Source organism: Desmodus rotundus, chromosome 2 (genome assembly GCF_022682495.2).
Source record: "Desmodus rotundus isolate HL8 chromosome 2, HLdesRot8A.1, whole genome shotgun sequence".
Taxonomy (NCBI): Eukaryota; Metazoa; Chordata; class Mammalia; order Chiroptera; family Phyllostomidae; genus Desmodus; species Desmodus rotundus.
The window spans coordinates 100,601,942-100,615,908 of NC_071388.1; the positions used below are offsets into that span (position 1 = coordinate 100,601,942).

The 13,967-nt window shown below is 47.2% G+C and overlaps 1 protein-coding gene across 1 annotated transcript in view; it reads right to left on the bottom strand.

Annotated features, from left to right (window-relative positions):
• Window positions 1–9,659: 9,659 nt before the first annotated feature.
• Window positions 9,660–13,967, bottom strand: part of HACD2 (3-hydroxyacyl-CoA dehydratase 2) — a 106,969-nt gene continuing 102,661 nt past the window's right edge. Inside the window, exon 7 of the mRNA XM_024577961.4 lies at window positions 9,660–12,683. Within this exon, the coding sequence (XP_024433729.2) occupies window positions 12,601–12,683 (83 nt within the window). The 3' untranslated portion in view covers window positions 9,660–12,600. The remainder of the gene's footprint in view (window positions 12,684–13,967) is intronic.

The following is a 13,967-nucleotide window of genomic DNA, read 5'->3' on the forward strand; positions in this document are numbered from 1 at the left end:
CTTCTCTGGCTATGGCCTTATTTGGAAATAAGGTCTGCAAACATTTTTTAAGGATTAAGGTCTCATTTAAGGGTGTTCTTGCCCTCAAGGGCCAGAGGTACCACCACCTCTGGGCCCCTCTGTGGAGCAACTTGTGCACTTGGACTGTTTCCTGGGACCGTGAGGTAGGGAAGCGAGTGAGGTTCCTGCAGCTCCTGGAGAGGTGGCTGCAGCCTCTGCTCTGCTCTGCTCTCCACTGAAACACACTCAGATCCCTTTGACCATTTAATGAGCGGGGCAAGCACTCATTCCACCCTCCCGGCAGCCCTGTGCACTTGGTATTAGGTTGTCCGTGTCATCCATGTGAAAGAGGTGCAGGGAAGTGGCGATGGTAGAGAGTGGAGCAGGAATCCAGCTCAGGCCTGACTGCAGAGCTCCGTGATGCTGTCTCCACGGAGCCAGGTAGGGGTTGGGGAGGTCGGTGCTGGGCAAAAATAGAACCTCATGAGCCAATAGTTTAGGGTATGAGAATGGGGTGCAGAGGAAGTAGGAGATAAATTGGGAAGACTGAGGAACACAGAGCAGAGAAGTGGAAGGAAGAGCAGGAGAAATCATATCTCCTCCGTGTCTCTGTGGCAGGGGGTATATGCATGCTTTGTGCCTGCCATATGGATACATGCAGTTATACACCAGCAAAGGCAGGAGGCCCTAGACGTGTGGGTTTATCCATCTTCAGCCCTCCTGTGCCCAGGCAGGGAACAGAAGTGGACGCACAGCCTGGCAGGTAGCTGGAGGGCCTGCCGTGGAGAGGGGCAGCCTGCACCCTGCACCGCACCCCCCCCAGCCCCCGCCCTGCGTGCCCTGCAGGACTGGGGCCCAGAGTTGCCAGAAGTCCAGGTCTTTTTACAAGGGAAGCAGGCAATTAAGTTTTTAAAATGGGAACTCTCTTAATTTAAAGATGTTGGCAATCAAAACCTGTTAGAATATCATTTTAGAAAAAGGAGAAAAAAAAAGCCACATCCAGCCCACAGCCAGCCAGGATACAACCTCTGCTTTATTGCACTCGTCTCCACGAGGGTCTCACCACCGACTGTGAACTTCTCCAGGGCTTCTAAAGACCATAGGAGGCGCGGGGCAGGGAGGTTTGGGAGCAGAGGGCTGTGAGGCTGTGAAGAAGCATCTAGATTTGCAGAAAGAAAGGAAACAGGCTAAGACCAATGAATGCATTTTTAAAAAAAATTATATTTTCTTTTTTTTTAAAGATTTTGTTTATTTATTTCTAGAGAGAAAGGAAGGGAGAGAGAAAGAGAGGGAGAGAAACATCACTGTGTGGTTGCCTCTCATGTGGACCCCACTGGGGACCTGGTCCGCAACCCAGGCATGTGCCCTGACGGAATTGAACCAGCAACCTTTTGGTTCGCAGGTCAGAGCTCAATCCACTGAGCCACACCAGCCAGGGCCAATGAATGCATTGTTATCAGAAGATGCAAAAGAGACATTGTGCCTTTGCCCCTCACCCCAGGTGCCCTTTTATTTTACTTGCTCTCCCTCAGCTTCTCCAGGAGGACAGGGGGACAGGGGTGCAGGAGGGCTGAGTGGGGCAGGGAAGGAGGGTTGCCTGGAGGCGGTGGGAAGCGCTCAGCCTGGTTGTTGAAAAGTGAATCACATTTCCATGTGATGGGTGCAGTTCACACTTTGTAGGGAACAGGGAGCAACTGGAGCCTGACTTTTCTAAATATACCAGGCGAGTCAACAGCGCCTGGCTCCGAGCTGAGATTCTGACAGGAGGCTGGGTCGGCCCTTGGGTTCCACCCTTGAAGGCTGCATCTCAGGCTGTGCTTCTGCGACTGGAGGGTGGGGGCTGGTACTGGGAGCTGGGACTTCCGGAAGGAGCGCCCAGACGGCCATTCATGGGTAAATATCCGTAGGAACTGTGGCCTGGGTTGAGCTGTTATAAGCACAGGACATCTGTGGACCCTCACAGGGCTGCCTGGCACAGAGACCCCTGGTGGTGTCCTCCAAGTTTCCAGGTAGCGGCAGTGTCCATGGCACTCTCCTCAGGGCCTAGGCAGGGCGGCCTCCCCCACCTCTACAATTTCTCTCAAAGTTTACACCTGAAACCATGGTGTGGGCGGCTGAGGCTATGCCTTCTCAGCATGAAATCCTCAGAGCACGCCCAGAAGTGTCCTGCAGGCTGGTCTTGGAGGCTGGGCTGCAGGAAGATGAGGGGTGGTCCAGCTCTGCCCCTGACCATTTGTGTCCCTTGCTCTCCTTGGCATCAGTTTCCAAGCCTGGAGAAATGGAGGCTGGAGGTGACAATGCCAGCCTGAGGCCTCTTTGGCTGTGATGCATCATGGTTCCCTCGTGTACGGTGCGGGCTGGTGGTTTGGATGCGGTTGTATTCAGGACAGTCTTCCCTGGAACAGGTGGGGCTGCTCGTCTCTTCCTTACTTTGGATATGAAAGGAAACAGCCCCAAACTGCTGGCAGGCTGTGATCCGTGCCTGGAGCTTCCAGAGAGACCTGGGCTTGATTAGTTGTCCTAAGGCTGGGAGAAGAGGCAGAGGTGATCAAAGAGATGTCAGCTTTAGACTGGTCAATGAAGCCCATAGCAGGTGGGCACACGCCTGGGCACACGCCTGCGCACCCGGGCACTGTGGGGAGAGCTGTGGGCCGGGGCTGCTACAGAGAAGCAGCCACCAGGCTGGCAGGACTTCCTCGTAACCAGCCTCTCAGCTGTCAGCAGCTTTGCTAATGAGAAGTGCCTGAGAAAACGGCTGAGTTCTGGGGGAATGTTTTAAGCTCAGACCCTCAGTGCCCAGAGAAGGTCCGGTGCAGGATGCTGCACCGGGGGTCCGGGGGGTGGAGCCCTCTGTGGACCTCAGCCTTCCATGGGCTTCTCAGGGGGGCCGGTCCAAGGAAGACTAAAAGTCCCTAAGGAGCCCGCAGCTGTGCCTATTCATCCTAAATGAAGCCCCTGTCTCCCACCAATGTCCCTGCACTCCAGGGACAGGGCGGTGGCTGGTGGAGGGAGACAGACCTCTGGGCTGTGGGGTCTACCACTCCTCAGAGGGGCCATGCCTGAGCCCTGGGCCAAAGCAGCAGCCCAGCCCCTTCCTAATACACTGCCTTTCCAAGTTTCTTCAAGGGATTTACCAGCATCCGAAAAGACCCTATGTGATCATTGGTTTCCTGCCAGTTTCTCAGGCCCCCGTGGGAGGCTAGGCCCCAAGAACGCAGTGGTACCTCCCTTGGAGAAGTCCCAGCCTGGTGGAACTCACAGCCGTGACAGGCAAACAGGTGCGAAAAGATGGCAATGAGGATAAGGGGAAAGTGAGGGCACTGCCATAGGGACTTAGCAGAGAAAAATATTGCATGAGACATACTTAAATGAAAAAACTCCTCACTGGTACCTGAAATTCTAATTTAACTGGATCTCCTGGCCGTTTTCAGGCAGCCCTGGCATGTAGAGGAGCACTGGGCGAGTCCAGGGCTACACCTCAGAGCAGGTACTTCCTGGCAGTGAGGCCTCAAGCCATACCTGAAGGGTGGGAGGAATTAAGCAGGTGGAGAGGGAGCGAGAGAGTCTTCCAGGCAGAGGGAATGTGGTTAACAAAGGCCAGCAGGTGTGAGCCAAGTGTCCTGAGGGCCTGGGAGGCTTTCATGGGAGGGGCTGGAGACAGAAGCAGAAGGCCCCTGGACATGGTTGGGGTGTGGACTTTACATCAAGAGCAACAGAGAGTTACCGAAGGCTGGATGGGCAACTATAAGGCTATGCCTGCATTTTGAAGAGGCTATCTGGATGCTGTGAGAAGAATGGGTTTGAGGCAAGGCTAGAAGGGAAGCCAGAGCTGGTCAGGAGGCCACCACTGCTGTCTAGCTGCGAAGGTGTGGCTTGGGCAAGCACAGAGCAGCAGAGGAGGGACACTGATAGATTCATCATCCTCGGGAGATAGATTTAGCAAGTGGTTAAAAAAATTAAGTGAGGGCCAGTGAGGATGCAGAACAGGAAAGATGACTCCAGGTTCTTGGCTTGAGCGGCTGGGGGATGGTGCCATTCAGCGAGATGGGAAGACTCGGGTGGGGAGAGATTTGTGGCAGGGGGAGAGGATGACGGTGAGTTTCATTTTGGATCGGTCAAGCTCAGGGGCTTACGGGATGTCCAAGTGGAGGCGTTCAGTCAGAGGATGCCATCGTCACCTTGGAGGGAACTCAAAGCGTGGCAGCCACACTCCTCTCCAGCTCCTGCTTCAGGTGCCTGAGCGCTTGGCTGGGCAGGGTCTCTGCACAGGTGGCACTGGAGCTCCGTCCTTCCCAAGCCCTTGATGCAACGAGGTGGCCCTTCCTGGTTCTCACCAGTTCCCAACATATGGGAATATGGACTCCTGCTGCCTCATCTTCTGATTTCTCTTAGATGGTCACATGACACGGCTCAATTTTAAAGTGTTGGCAACTGATTCCATTAAAAAATATGTAACGTGGGCCACACAGAACCTGTCTAAGGGCCCGACCTGCTTCGGGTGCGCTGCTGGTCAGGGGCCTCGGGTTTGAAGTGAGGAGTTGGATATAATTCTCAGGATCCCCTCGGGCAATGTTCTTTTGTATAAGGCCCTGCAGCAGAATCACCCATGAGGCTGGTATAAAAGTGGACCCCCATGCTGTCTCCAGTGAATCAGATTACATAGGTCTGAGGGAGCCGAGGAGTCTGACTTACTCTGGGTGATTCTTGATGTACTCATATTTGAGAACACCTGAGTCAGGGGGTAGGCAGAGGAGACTGAGAAAGTTGGTCAAGGAGGCAGGAGAAAACCAGCAGAGCCGGCTGTCTAAAGCAAAGTTCATTTCAAGAACGATGTTGGCTTCCTGGGAAGGATTCCAGGTCTTTCTTCATTTCCCCCCAGCAAGTCTTAGCTCATCCCTAAGAAAGAGCAATGCTGATTTTATTTTTTAAAAAGATTTTATTTATTTATTTTTAGGGAGAGGGGAAGAGAAGGAGAAAGAGAGGGAGAGAAATATCAATGTGTGGTTGCCTCTCGCATGCCCCCTACTGGGGATCTGGCCCACAACCCAGGCATGTGCCCTGACTGGGAATCGAACCACAGGCCCTTTGGTTCACAGCCTGTGCTCAATCCACTGAGCTACACAAGCCAGGGCACAATGCTGAATTTAGTGCAGTTTCAAGAGCTAATGGAACTACATCTGCTAGTGAGAGTGAGTGGAGCCAACGGGCATGAAGAGGTTGGTGTACAGGGCTGCGGGACTCTTCAGGATCTCCTAGCCGGCATCGGTAAGCAGAGCAGGATCTGCTTTCTGCCCAGATGCTTTCCTGTGCTTCCCAGCATGGGCCTCCACCAGCCTGGGTCAGCCTGGTACCACGCCTGGCAGCACACACCCTCAATCAGGAGAGGTGGTGTATTGGGTCAGCCTTTCTCCCTGTCAGTGGTGAGAACTGGGATGGAGAAGAATCAGGTGGGGTGGGGTGGGAGGTGTGCTGAGCAAGCCTCACAATTTCCTTTAGTCTGAGCTACTACCTCTTACTAGTTTAGTAAGCAGAGAGTTCTCTAGGGTTTTGCCCAGCTTACCACAACATTCCCCAGAAACTTAAGCCACGCTCGATCATTACCCTTCTTGTTGGCTGGCTCCCTATTATTTTCTTTGCATATACCTTCATTAGGGAGAAGAAATGAGAGTTCTGGACCAGGACTGGGTATTACTGGTACCCCCCAGTCTACTCCAAAGCCATGCCATATTTTTAACATCCAGCAGAATGGCATCTCCATTTCAATCATAAGCCCAGGACCACAGAGCATGTGTAGGATTTCATAACAAGGAACAGAGCCAGGTCAGTGGCATAGGAAGAGCCAGGCTGGTGAGATGGGAAGAGACCAGGAGGTAAGAAATAGAGAAGTGCTTATAGTCAAGTCTTCCAGAGAATAGGAGGAGAGAGGATGGAAACAGTGAAGTGCGTGGGGTCAAGGTCAAGATGGGGAGCTACTTGATGGGAAAAGCTGGCAAAAAGGAAGGAGAGATCCAGGTGGCTACAGTGAGGTCCCTGAGGGGGTAAGCAATGGAAACATCTAGAGCACAAAGGAGGGATTAGCTCTGGACGGAGTGTCACCCCTTCCATTCTAATATCAGGGCAAGAAAAGGGGGAGCCGCTATATGCAAATTTATAGATTTGGTGATGGAAAGCTGGAAGATTGCTGTCTGCTGACTCTTTGCTCTGTGAAATTTGGGGCGCTATTCTGGTCTGAGAGTAAGTCAAAGGTTGAAGGAGGAGATGGAGTTGAAAGGGAATGATGGACAGAGTGCCTGGGCGCAGCCCCTGGTGTGAGCGGTTCAGGGAAGGGTAGCAGTTGGACAGACCCCAGCTTGGGGTTCTGCCACGTGGGTGCCTTGTCAGATAACAGGGCACATGGGGACACAGCAGCCACCACGTGGCAACAGTGGGGAATGTGGAAGACCACCTCCCGAGTGAGCAGCTGACAGTGGACACCTGAATCCATGTTCAGAAATGGGTTGTAGGCACAGGGGGAGTGGCAGTGAAGTTGATCCCAGCTTGGGGTTTAAGCCTGTGAGGCACCATAGGGGCTGCAGGGCCTGCCACTTCTCATGTGAACCAAGTTCCTATCCACTGGTAGACAGGCACCTTTTAGATCCACCTGTAAGCAGCAAATGAGACTCCAGCTAGGGCTGCTGACACCTGGGTTCTCATCTAATAATCCATTCACCTATCTCTGTTTCCCCCTCTGGATGGGTTAACATTCCCCACGGGGAAAGCTGTTAGATTCGTATTTTCAAGGTGTTCAAGCAGCCTTAGCCCTGAAGATGTTTCAAGGATAAAGGTCAAAAGTTGCTTTTGAAAATCCTGTATTAGCATCCTTCTCGCCCCTCCCCATCACAAACTGCACTCAATATGCAAAAAAGTCTGAAAAGTTTAGCAGGAGAGAAAAACCTTAATTTTGTGTCAACTATTTAAACCACAGAACACCCTTCCCCTAACGTATCTGTATGTCCATCAGTGCTCAGAACTAATCTGTGCATTTCACTCTGACCACGTACGCTGGTTATACAGGGTCGGGCACAAATAATGCCCCTGCTTTTATTACAAAATCATAAGCATGTGATTCTGTAACACTGCATCACACTCAAGCACACCATGTGACACTTTAGGTGAAGTGTTCAAATTAAAACTATAAATGATTACACCCACATGACCCTACCACCCACACTCACGTGGGCGTTACCTGTGGGACCTGCATAAACAAACCACCAGAGGCAGACCGTTACTCTTGGCCTGAACAACAGACTAGTGTGGTGGCTGAGGACATTACCTGGTTTACACGTGCTTTTGTCTATCTATTTGGTACGTCCAAAATTGGTGTCATTTAAACAGCTCTCTCTTGAGGGAAGACTGTAAGCCTGTTAAAGAGTGAGAATAATCCATGGCATGAATGGAAGTATTTTAAATCTGTGAGAAAACCCACAGCCCAACAGGCAAGTTAATTTACACCCGTGGAGTGTATTGGATATACTGCAGACAAGCATTCTCAGGGTCAGACGTGGCCTTATAAGGTGGCCTGACATTTTCTCATGGCCCAGGCTACCCTCCAAAAATATCCAGAGACAGAAGAGTGGGAACTGACCTCCCCAAACGTTTCAAAGAATAACAAGCAGGCTCTCTGCTAAACAAGAGCACTAACACCTGCCTTCTGACTAGCTCCAAAAGCCCTGCGCATTTCAAAATGAGCAGCCTGCAGATCCACACGGGGAGGGCTTGGGGAGGGCTTGTCGCAGGAAGTAGATGAAGCCGCCCAGCACACGTCCATGCTGGTCTCTTTGCTTTAAAAAAGTGTTATTTCCTGTACCCCTCCAGAGTATGCTGACATTTGACTGCCTTTACTTTATATGGACAATAGAGACCCATAACTAATTTCCCTTAGTGTGTCTTTCCGCCCCTTCTGCATCTTTGGCCAAAGCTGTTTCCCACACTCCTTTGACTCCCACGGCCCCAGATCACTAGTGAGGTGCTGCCCCCCAGCGGGCAGCCAGGCTACAACATGGGAGGCAGAAACGACGTTTGGGCTTTAACCAAGGATAGCATCTGGAAAGGTAGGTAGATCTGGATTGCACTCACCAAGGTCAAAGACAGCTGCCCTGGTAATGTCTATGTGCTGGAATTAGTGAGCAGAATACAATGTCCAAATATGAAAAAGATTTATGAAATGGGTAGTTATGTACACAGCCTCTCACACGTTTTGTTTTCGTGCATCAAATGAGACTTTTAGAGTGAAATGCCATTTGTGGGAAAACATTATTTTTGGTAATGAGACCTACCCCTGAGGGGCATTATCTCTAAATTTGAAAAAAAAAAAGGCTAAATAGTCCCTCACAGGTCTAAAAGAAAGTCGTCAAAAAACCCCACATAGCTCTCTTCTAACTCTAGTTCTCAGCTGCAGGCAGTGGAATGTTAATAGGTATGGCTATTTTTGGTAATAGTTGCTTAGAACAGTTTCTTCACCACTAAACTGCATGACAATGAGCCGGTCTACTTGTAAGGCTGGGATTTAAAAAAAAAGAGAGAAATTGCAAAGCTAGTCTTCATTCTTGTTAAAGGGAACAGAACAACACAGTGGTATTTTTGGAATGCTGTGTGAACAGCAAGTCTCTTAATTATACCGATGGTAATTCCTCAGGCTAGGGCTCATGTTAACATACTACACATAGTTGCCACAAAATATGACAATGACAAATTAGAAAGCCCTAGGGTCCGCTGCCACCCTAAGATTGTAAAAGTGGTATTTTCTGGGTTGCCTCTACTATTAACTTTACCATCTGGCCATCATTTTCAGTTGCAATTTTATTTTTCTTTTCATAAATAAGAAGCCTCTCAAACAGATTAGACTCTGTGTGAGAGAGGTAGTCGTAACTCGAACCACTGTGCTGGTGACACCTAAGCTGTGATCAGACGGCATTTAGAAAGAAAATGTTCCCCTTTGGAATACGGATCACACTCTTGGACACCAGTGACCGTTAACTCTGAAGAAGACCTGGTAGACTCACGTGGGGGCGCCTCACTGCTGGAAGCAAATAACAAAAATCGCCCAAAGAAATAATGAGAAAGTGCCCAGCTGCCAGAGACAGTAGCACTTTCATTTTGAGGGGAAGAAATTTTGGGGTCTAGAACTGGCAGGTCCGAAGTGGCCGGACCGAGAGTCTCCTGTTGTGTCCTCGCCAAACCGGAGGGTGTGCAAAGCTGCATCTAGGATTGTTCTGCACGTGGAGGCATTTTTGGGAGGAGGTTCTTGACCCCTTGACCAGGTATTTGAACATACGATGCCCTTTCAACTTACGTTAGAACAGTTAGATAAAACCAAAAAAACATTGTAAGACAAGGGTCCTCGATCTTTTACTGATGTGTTTCTTAGATTTCCTGGTCATTACAGGAGGAATCCCTCTTGTCCCTCTGAAGACTGGCAGGAAGAATGACTTTTTGGAAACCTCTTAATATAATCTGTCTATTTTTCGTGCAAGTGCAGAACTATTATGGTTAGCAGAAATACATTTTAACACTGTCAAAGAGCGAGCTGGAATCTGTAACAGAACTGAAACTCTTCCACGTTCCTACAACGCCACTTTCAGGCCAATTTAATGTGAAAAAAATCACTAAGACTCAACTGGTCAGTATTTCAAATCCAGGCAGAGCACACACCAGTTTATTTTGAAATGCAACACAGATCAGTATTTTATGAATACAACTTATTACTATGTTAACATTATCAGGTAAAAACAGCTTCCAAATGCATGCGTAGAAAGTTAAGCATAGTCTTTGAATGCCTTATTTCTAAATATACAAAAATCCATTTAAATTATAGAATTTTAGTGAATCAAAGACCTATAAAATTACAATTTCGGTTTTCACAACATAGAAAAAATACAAAAATGACTGTATATATGGTTGTATAAACTTTTACCTAAATTTCAAAGGAGCAGTATGTACTGATTTTGATGTTTTATAATGTTTTATCTGAAACTCAGAATTGAAAACAATTCATAGGTTGTATCACATAAATATGCCAAACTTTTATTATAAATGAATAACCAAAAGCGCAAGTGGAAATGAGGGCAGAATCTCTTCACATGCCTCTTAAATGCTACATCTTCTGCAGGAAGTTCACTTCAGAGGAACCTTGTCTGGGAGGACGGTGCTTTATTCCACGACTAACTCTCCATGGTGCCTTTGATAACAGGCACCTCCTGTTAAATGAAAATTCCCAACCTTAGCAAACAGAACACAGCAATATACAAATCAGCAGCTGTGTCTACAAAGCACTACTGCATACACCTCACAGAATTCTCTGCCAGAGGTGGTCCCCAAAGGGGGGGCCCTGAAACATCTCCTGGGGGTGCAGCTGGGCAGAGGATGCCTTTGTGCCCTGAAATGAACATGCAGTCTGACAAAATAACCACCAATATCACCTTCTTCATTCCCACTTTATAAGCAGAAGGGACACTTGGTGGGGTTAGATGGCCTCGACTCATAAAAGGATGCCACCACTTCAAAGGAAGAATTATTTATGTTGGAGCTAAAGAAACCAACTACTGAGAAAGGTGACTGAAGGACTTGGCGGCATGTCTTACTTATCTGCCAGAAGCATTTTAAATGTTTGGTGCACAAAAACCACACTGGGGTTGAGGCCCTTTTTGAGAAAGGAGTTGTTGGCTCTGTTCTTGTTGCCAAAGTTCAGTTAGATGCAACACCACCATCTGCAATAGACTGTTTTCGTAAATGGTGACAAATTACAACAGAGAGGCCTGAGTACAACCAATCCAGCAATCTTGAAAAACCTGCATTTTTCATCCCATCGTCTACTAACCCAAAAACAATTTAAAAAATCTTACCCAAATTAAGTAATAAGTCTAACATAACCCGAACTGATTCTATTTTACAGTAGAAATACATTTTGGAAAATAAAGAGGAAAACCATGAAATAAAATCTTTTCCACATATTTTATCAAGTATGAGAACAGATTCTAATCTCACTCAACACACCCAAGTTGAGTGCTGACTTTAAGAAGCAGAAGTTTAAATGTTCAATTTCAAAAATAATTGACTACACATTTGCCTGCACTAACTATATTTCATCGTACATATTTTCTTCTCATTTTTATACTAATTTTCAAGGCTCTATGAAAATAAGCAATTAAAAAATTAAGTTTCTTATTATTTTACTCTTCTGATATTAGCAATTATATTTTAAATACTCTATAAACTAGACTTTTAAAGTTTTAAAGATCAACCAATTTTAGGGAAAAAAAAGGAAAAAACAGCTCTACAAAGAATATCCTGTGTTTAAAACCTAATGCACATTTAAACTTGGGCCTTACGTTTTCACCATCCTTTCCTTGAAGAGTCTTAAATGCACAGCTGAGCAACTGAATGGTATAGAGATACGATGTTAATTAGACAATGTCCATTTGACCAGAGCATTTCTCAGCTGCTCCAGCACATGGGACGGCACGGCTTTTAGCTCAGGACTGCCAGGCCAGGCACTTCACTGCCGCGGGACATGTAAGATGGTGGGGATCACAGAGGGCCACAATTAGGGAAAATTTCCAAACAGAAGAGTTTCATGAAAATTAAAAAGAAAAATGATAAGGGTGTAGAAACCTATTCCTGAATGTTCTTCCAGACTACATTTCTAAAGTAACACCTTCCATGCGTTTCAATAACAGCTTCTCTACTCCTGTGACTAGATGAGTTTTAGGTCCATAAATGAGAACAGTGATTGGCAAATGCATTCCTCAGAGGGGTTCTGAGAATGGTACTGTGAAAGGTACCTGTCCCTTACTAGCGATCAAACTTGCCCTTCCTGAGAGCTGTCATTTTGTGAAAATATGAGTGAGGCTGAGCCCCAGAGAAGGTAGGTTCTCTACAATGTACACATACTTACTACATTCAAGCATGTTTCTTAGTGGCAGGCAGTAATGTCTCAACTGAAAACACACAAACGGGTGGGTCCTAGTTGTTTTCTGATTACAGGCACTACCCCAAAGCTTCACAAACACAAGACTGTATATTTCATTCACTACATACGAGGGGAAAGGTCCTAGCCATAGCCTCAGAGCATTCCACAGAACAAAGTTTGCTGCTTCAAAAATACAAATAGTTTCCAGCATGCAGTCAAGCACTTTGGAAGGGAACGCTGCACACACCACGGACTGGAGCGGAGCTCCACTGCGAGCTGGGCGCCCGCAGGCACGCCACGCAGACTGCAACTCTCAGCACGCGCTGTTACAGGTCTTTGTCTATCAGGTGCACGAGGGGACGGGAGGACAGAAAATGCCAAATCCCTTTCTAGTGCCATAATAAATGTGGGGAACTTCTGGTTGAAAAAGCATGCCTAATGGACTGGCCAGGGTGTTTTATGTAAGAGCTTTTTTTTTTTTTAATTTTATAAAATCCCAAGTCTGTGTGACACTGGATTTTGGTTTTTGTTTTGTTTTGTTTAGTATTTTAAAAATAGTTCTTATTTTCTATGAAACGTATTGGGAACTCGAAAAGTCTGCAGCATTTTTGTCATTGAAAAGTTTGTTTTTGGAGGGGTTCAGGAAACAGGAACTATTCAAATTTCTTGTGTTCTTCAGTATGAGAAAGGACCTTTCTTCTCTGGTGTATCATGTGGAAATATAACTGGGGAAAAACTGGAAAGAAAAGAAAGAATTGGTTAAGGAGATCATTTAAAATTATATGTTCTATTTAAAGCACAGGGACTTAAGGTCCTCTATAACTTTGATATTTTATCGTCCAACAACCAAGGAAGGTAACAGGTAGGCCTGGGGAAGGGAAAGAAAAACACAAAGAGACCGACTTTCTCCTGCGTTAGCCAAGGAGGAAGGCTGGTGTGGGCTGGACTGGCAGACACCACTGTCACTATCATTACCAGTCAAGATGCCACAGAGCTGCCAAATAACATTCTTTACACTCTTATTATCTTTACCCTCATTCTCTGATTTCACAACAAGCAGGTGAAGAATTCTAGTGATGGAGTTATTATCCCTGTGTCAGAGGAGGAATTCAAGTCCTAGAAAGTGTAGATGGCTCATCTGGGGTTTCACTGCAAATCACTGATGGATGGGGACCAGACTTTGGGCTCCCTTTGGGCTCCCAAGAAAGGTTGTTCTTCGAGTGGGAAGGAGTGCCAATACATTTGATCTGAATACCACTAAGCCAAGTTTGAATGTAGAAAAAGCCTTCATTAAAAGAGCCAGTGGCTGGTGTGGCTCAGTGGATTGAGCGTTGATCTGTGAACTGAAAGGTCGCTGGTTCGATTTCCAGTCAAGGCACGTGACTGGATTGTGGGCCAGGTCCCAGGTTGGGGGCATTTGGGAGGCAACCAATTGATGTTTGTCTCCCTCTCTTTCTCCTTCCCTCCCCCTCTCTCTAAAAATAAGTAAGTAAAATCTTAAAAAAAAAAAAAAAAAAAAAAGAAAGATAGTCAGTATCTCAGGAACTGAAGATTCTGTCCTTGGTAATTTATAGATTACTTTTATTTTATTTTTAAGATGTCTTTTTTTTTTTAAGAGAGAGAGATGGTAAGGGAAGGAGAAAGAGAGGGAGAGAAACATTAATGTATTGTTGCCTCTCACATGCCCCCCACTGGGGACCTGGCCTGCAACCCAGGCATGTGCTCCAACTGGGGATTGAACTGGTGACCTTTCAGTTTGCAGTTCAGTGCTCAATCCACTGAGCCACACCAGCCAGGGCTATAGATTATTTTTAAAAGTAATAGTTCTCAGTCCTGGCCAGTGTGGCTCAGTGGGTTGGAACATTGTGCCACACACCATTCAATTCTTGGTCAGGGCATGTGCCTGGGTTGCAGGTCCAATCCTGGTCAGGGCATGTACAAGAGGCAACTGATCAATGTTTCTCTCCCTCTCTCCCCCTCTCTTCTCTTCTCTCTAGAATCAACAGGCATTTCCTTGGAT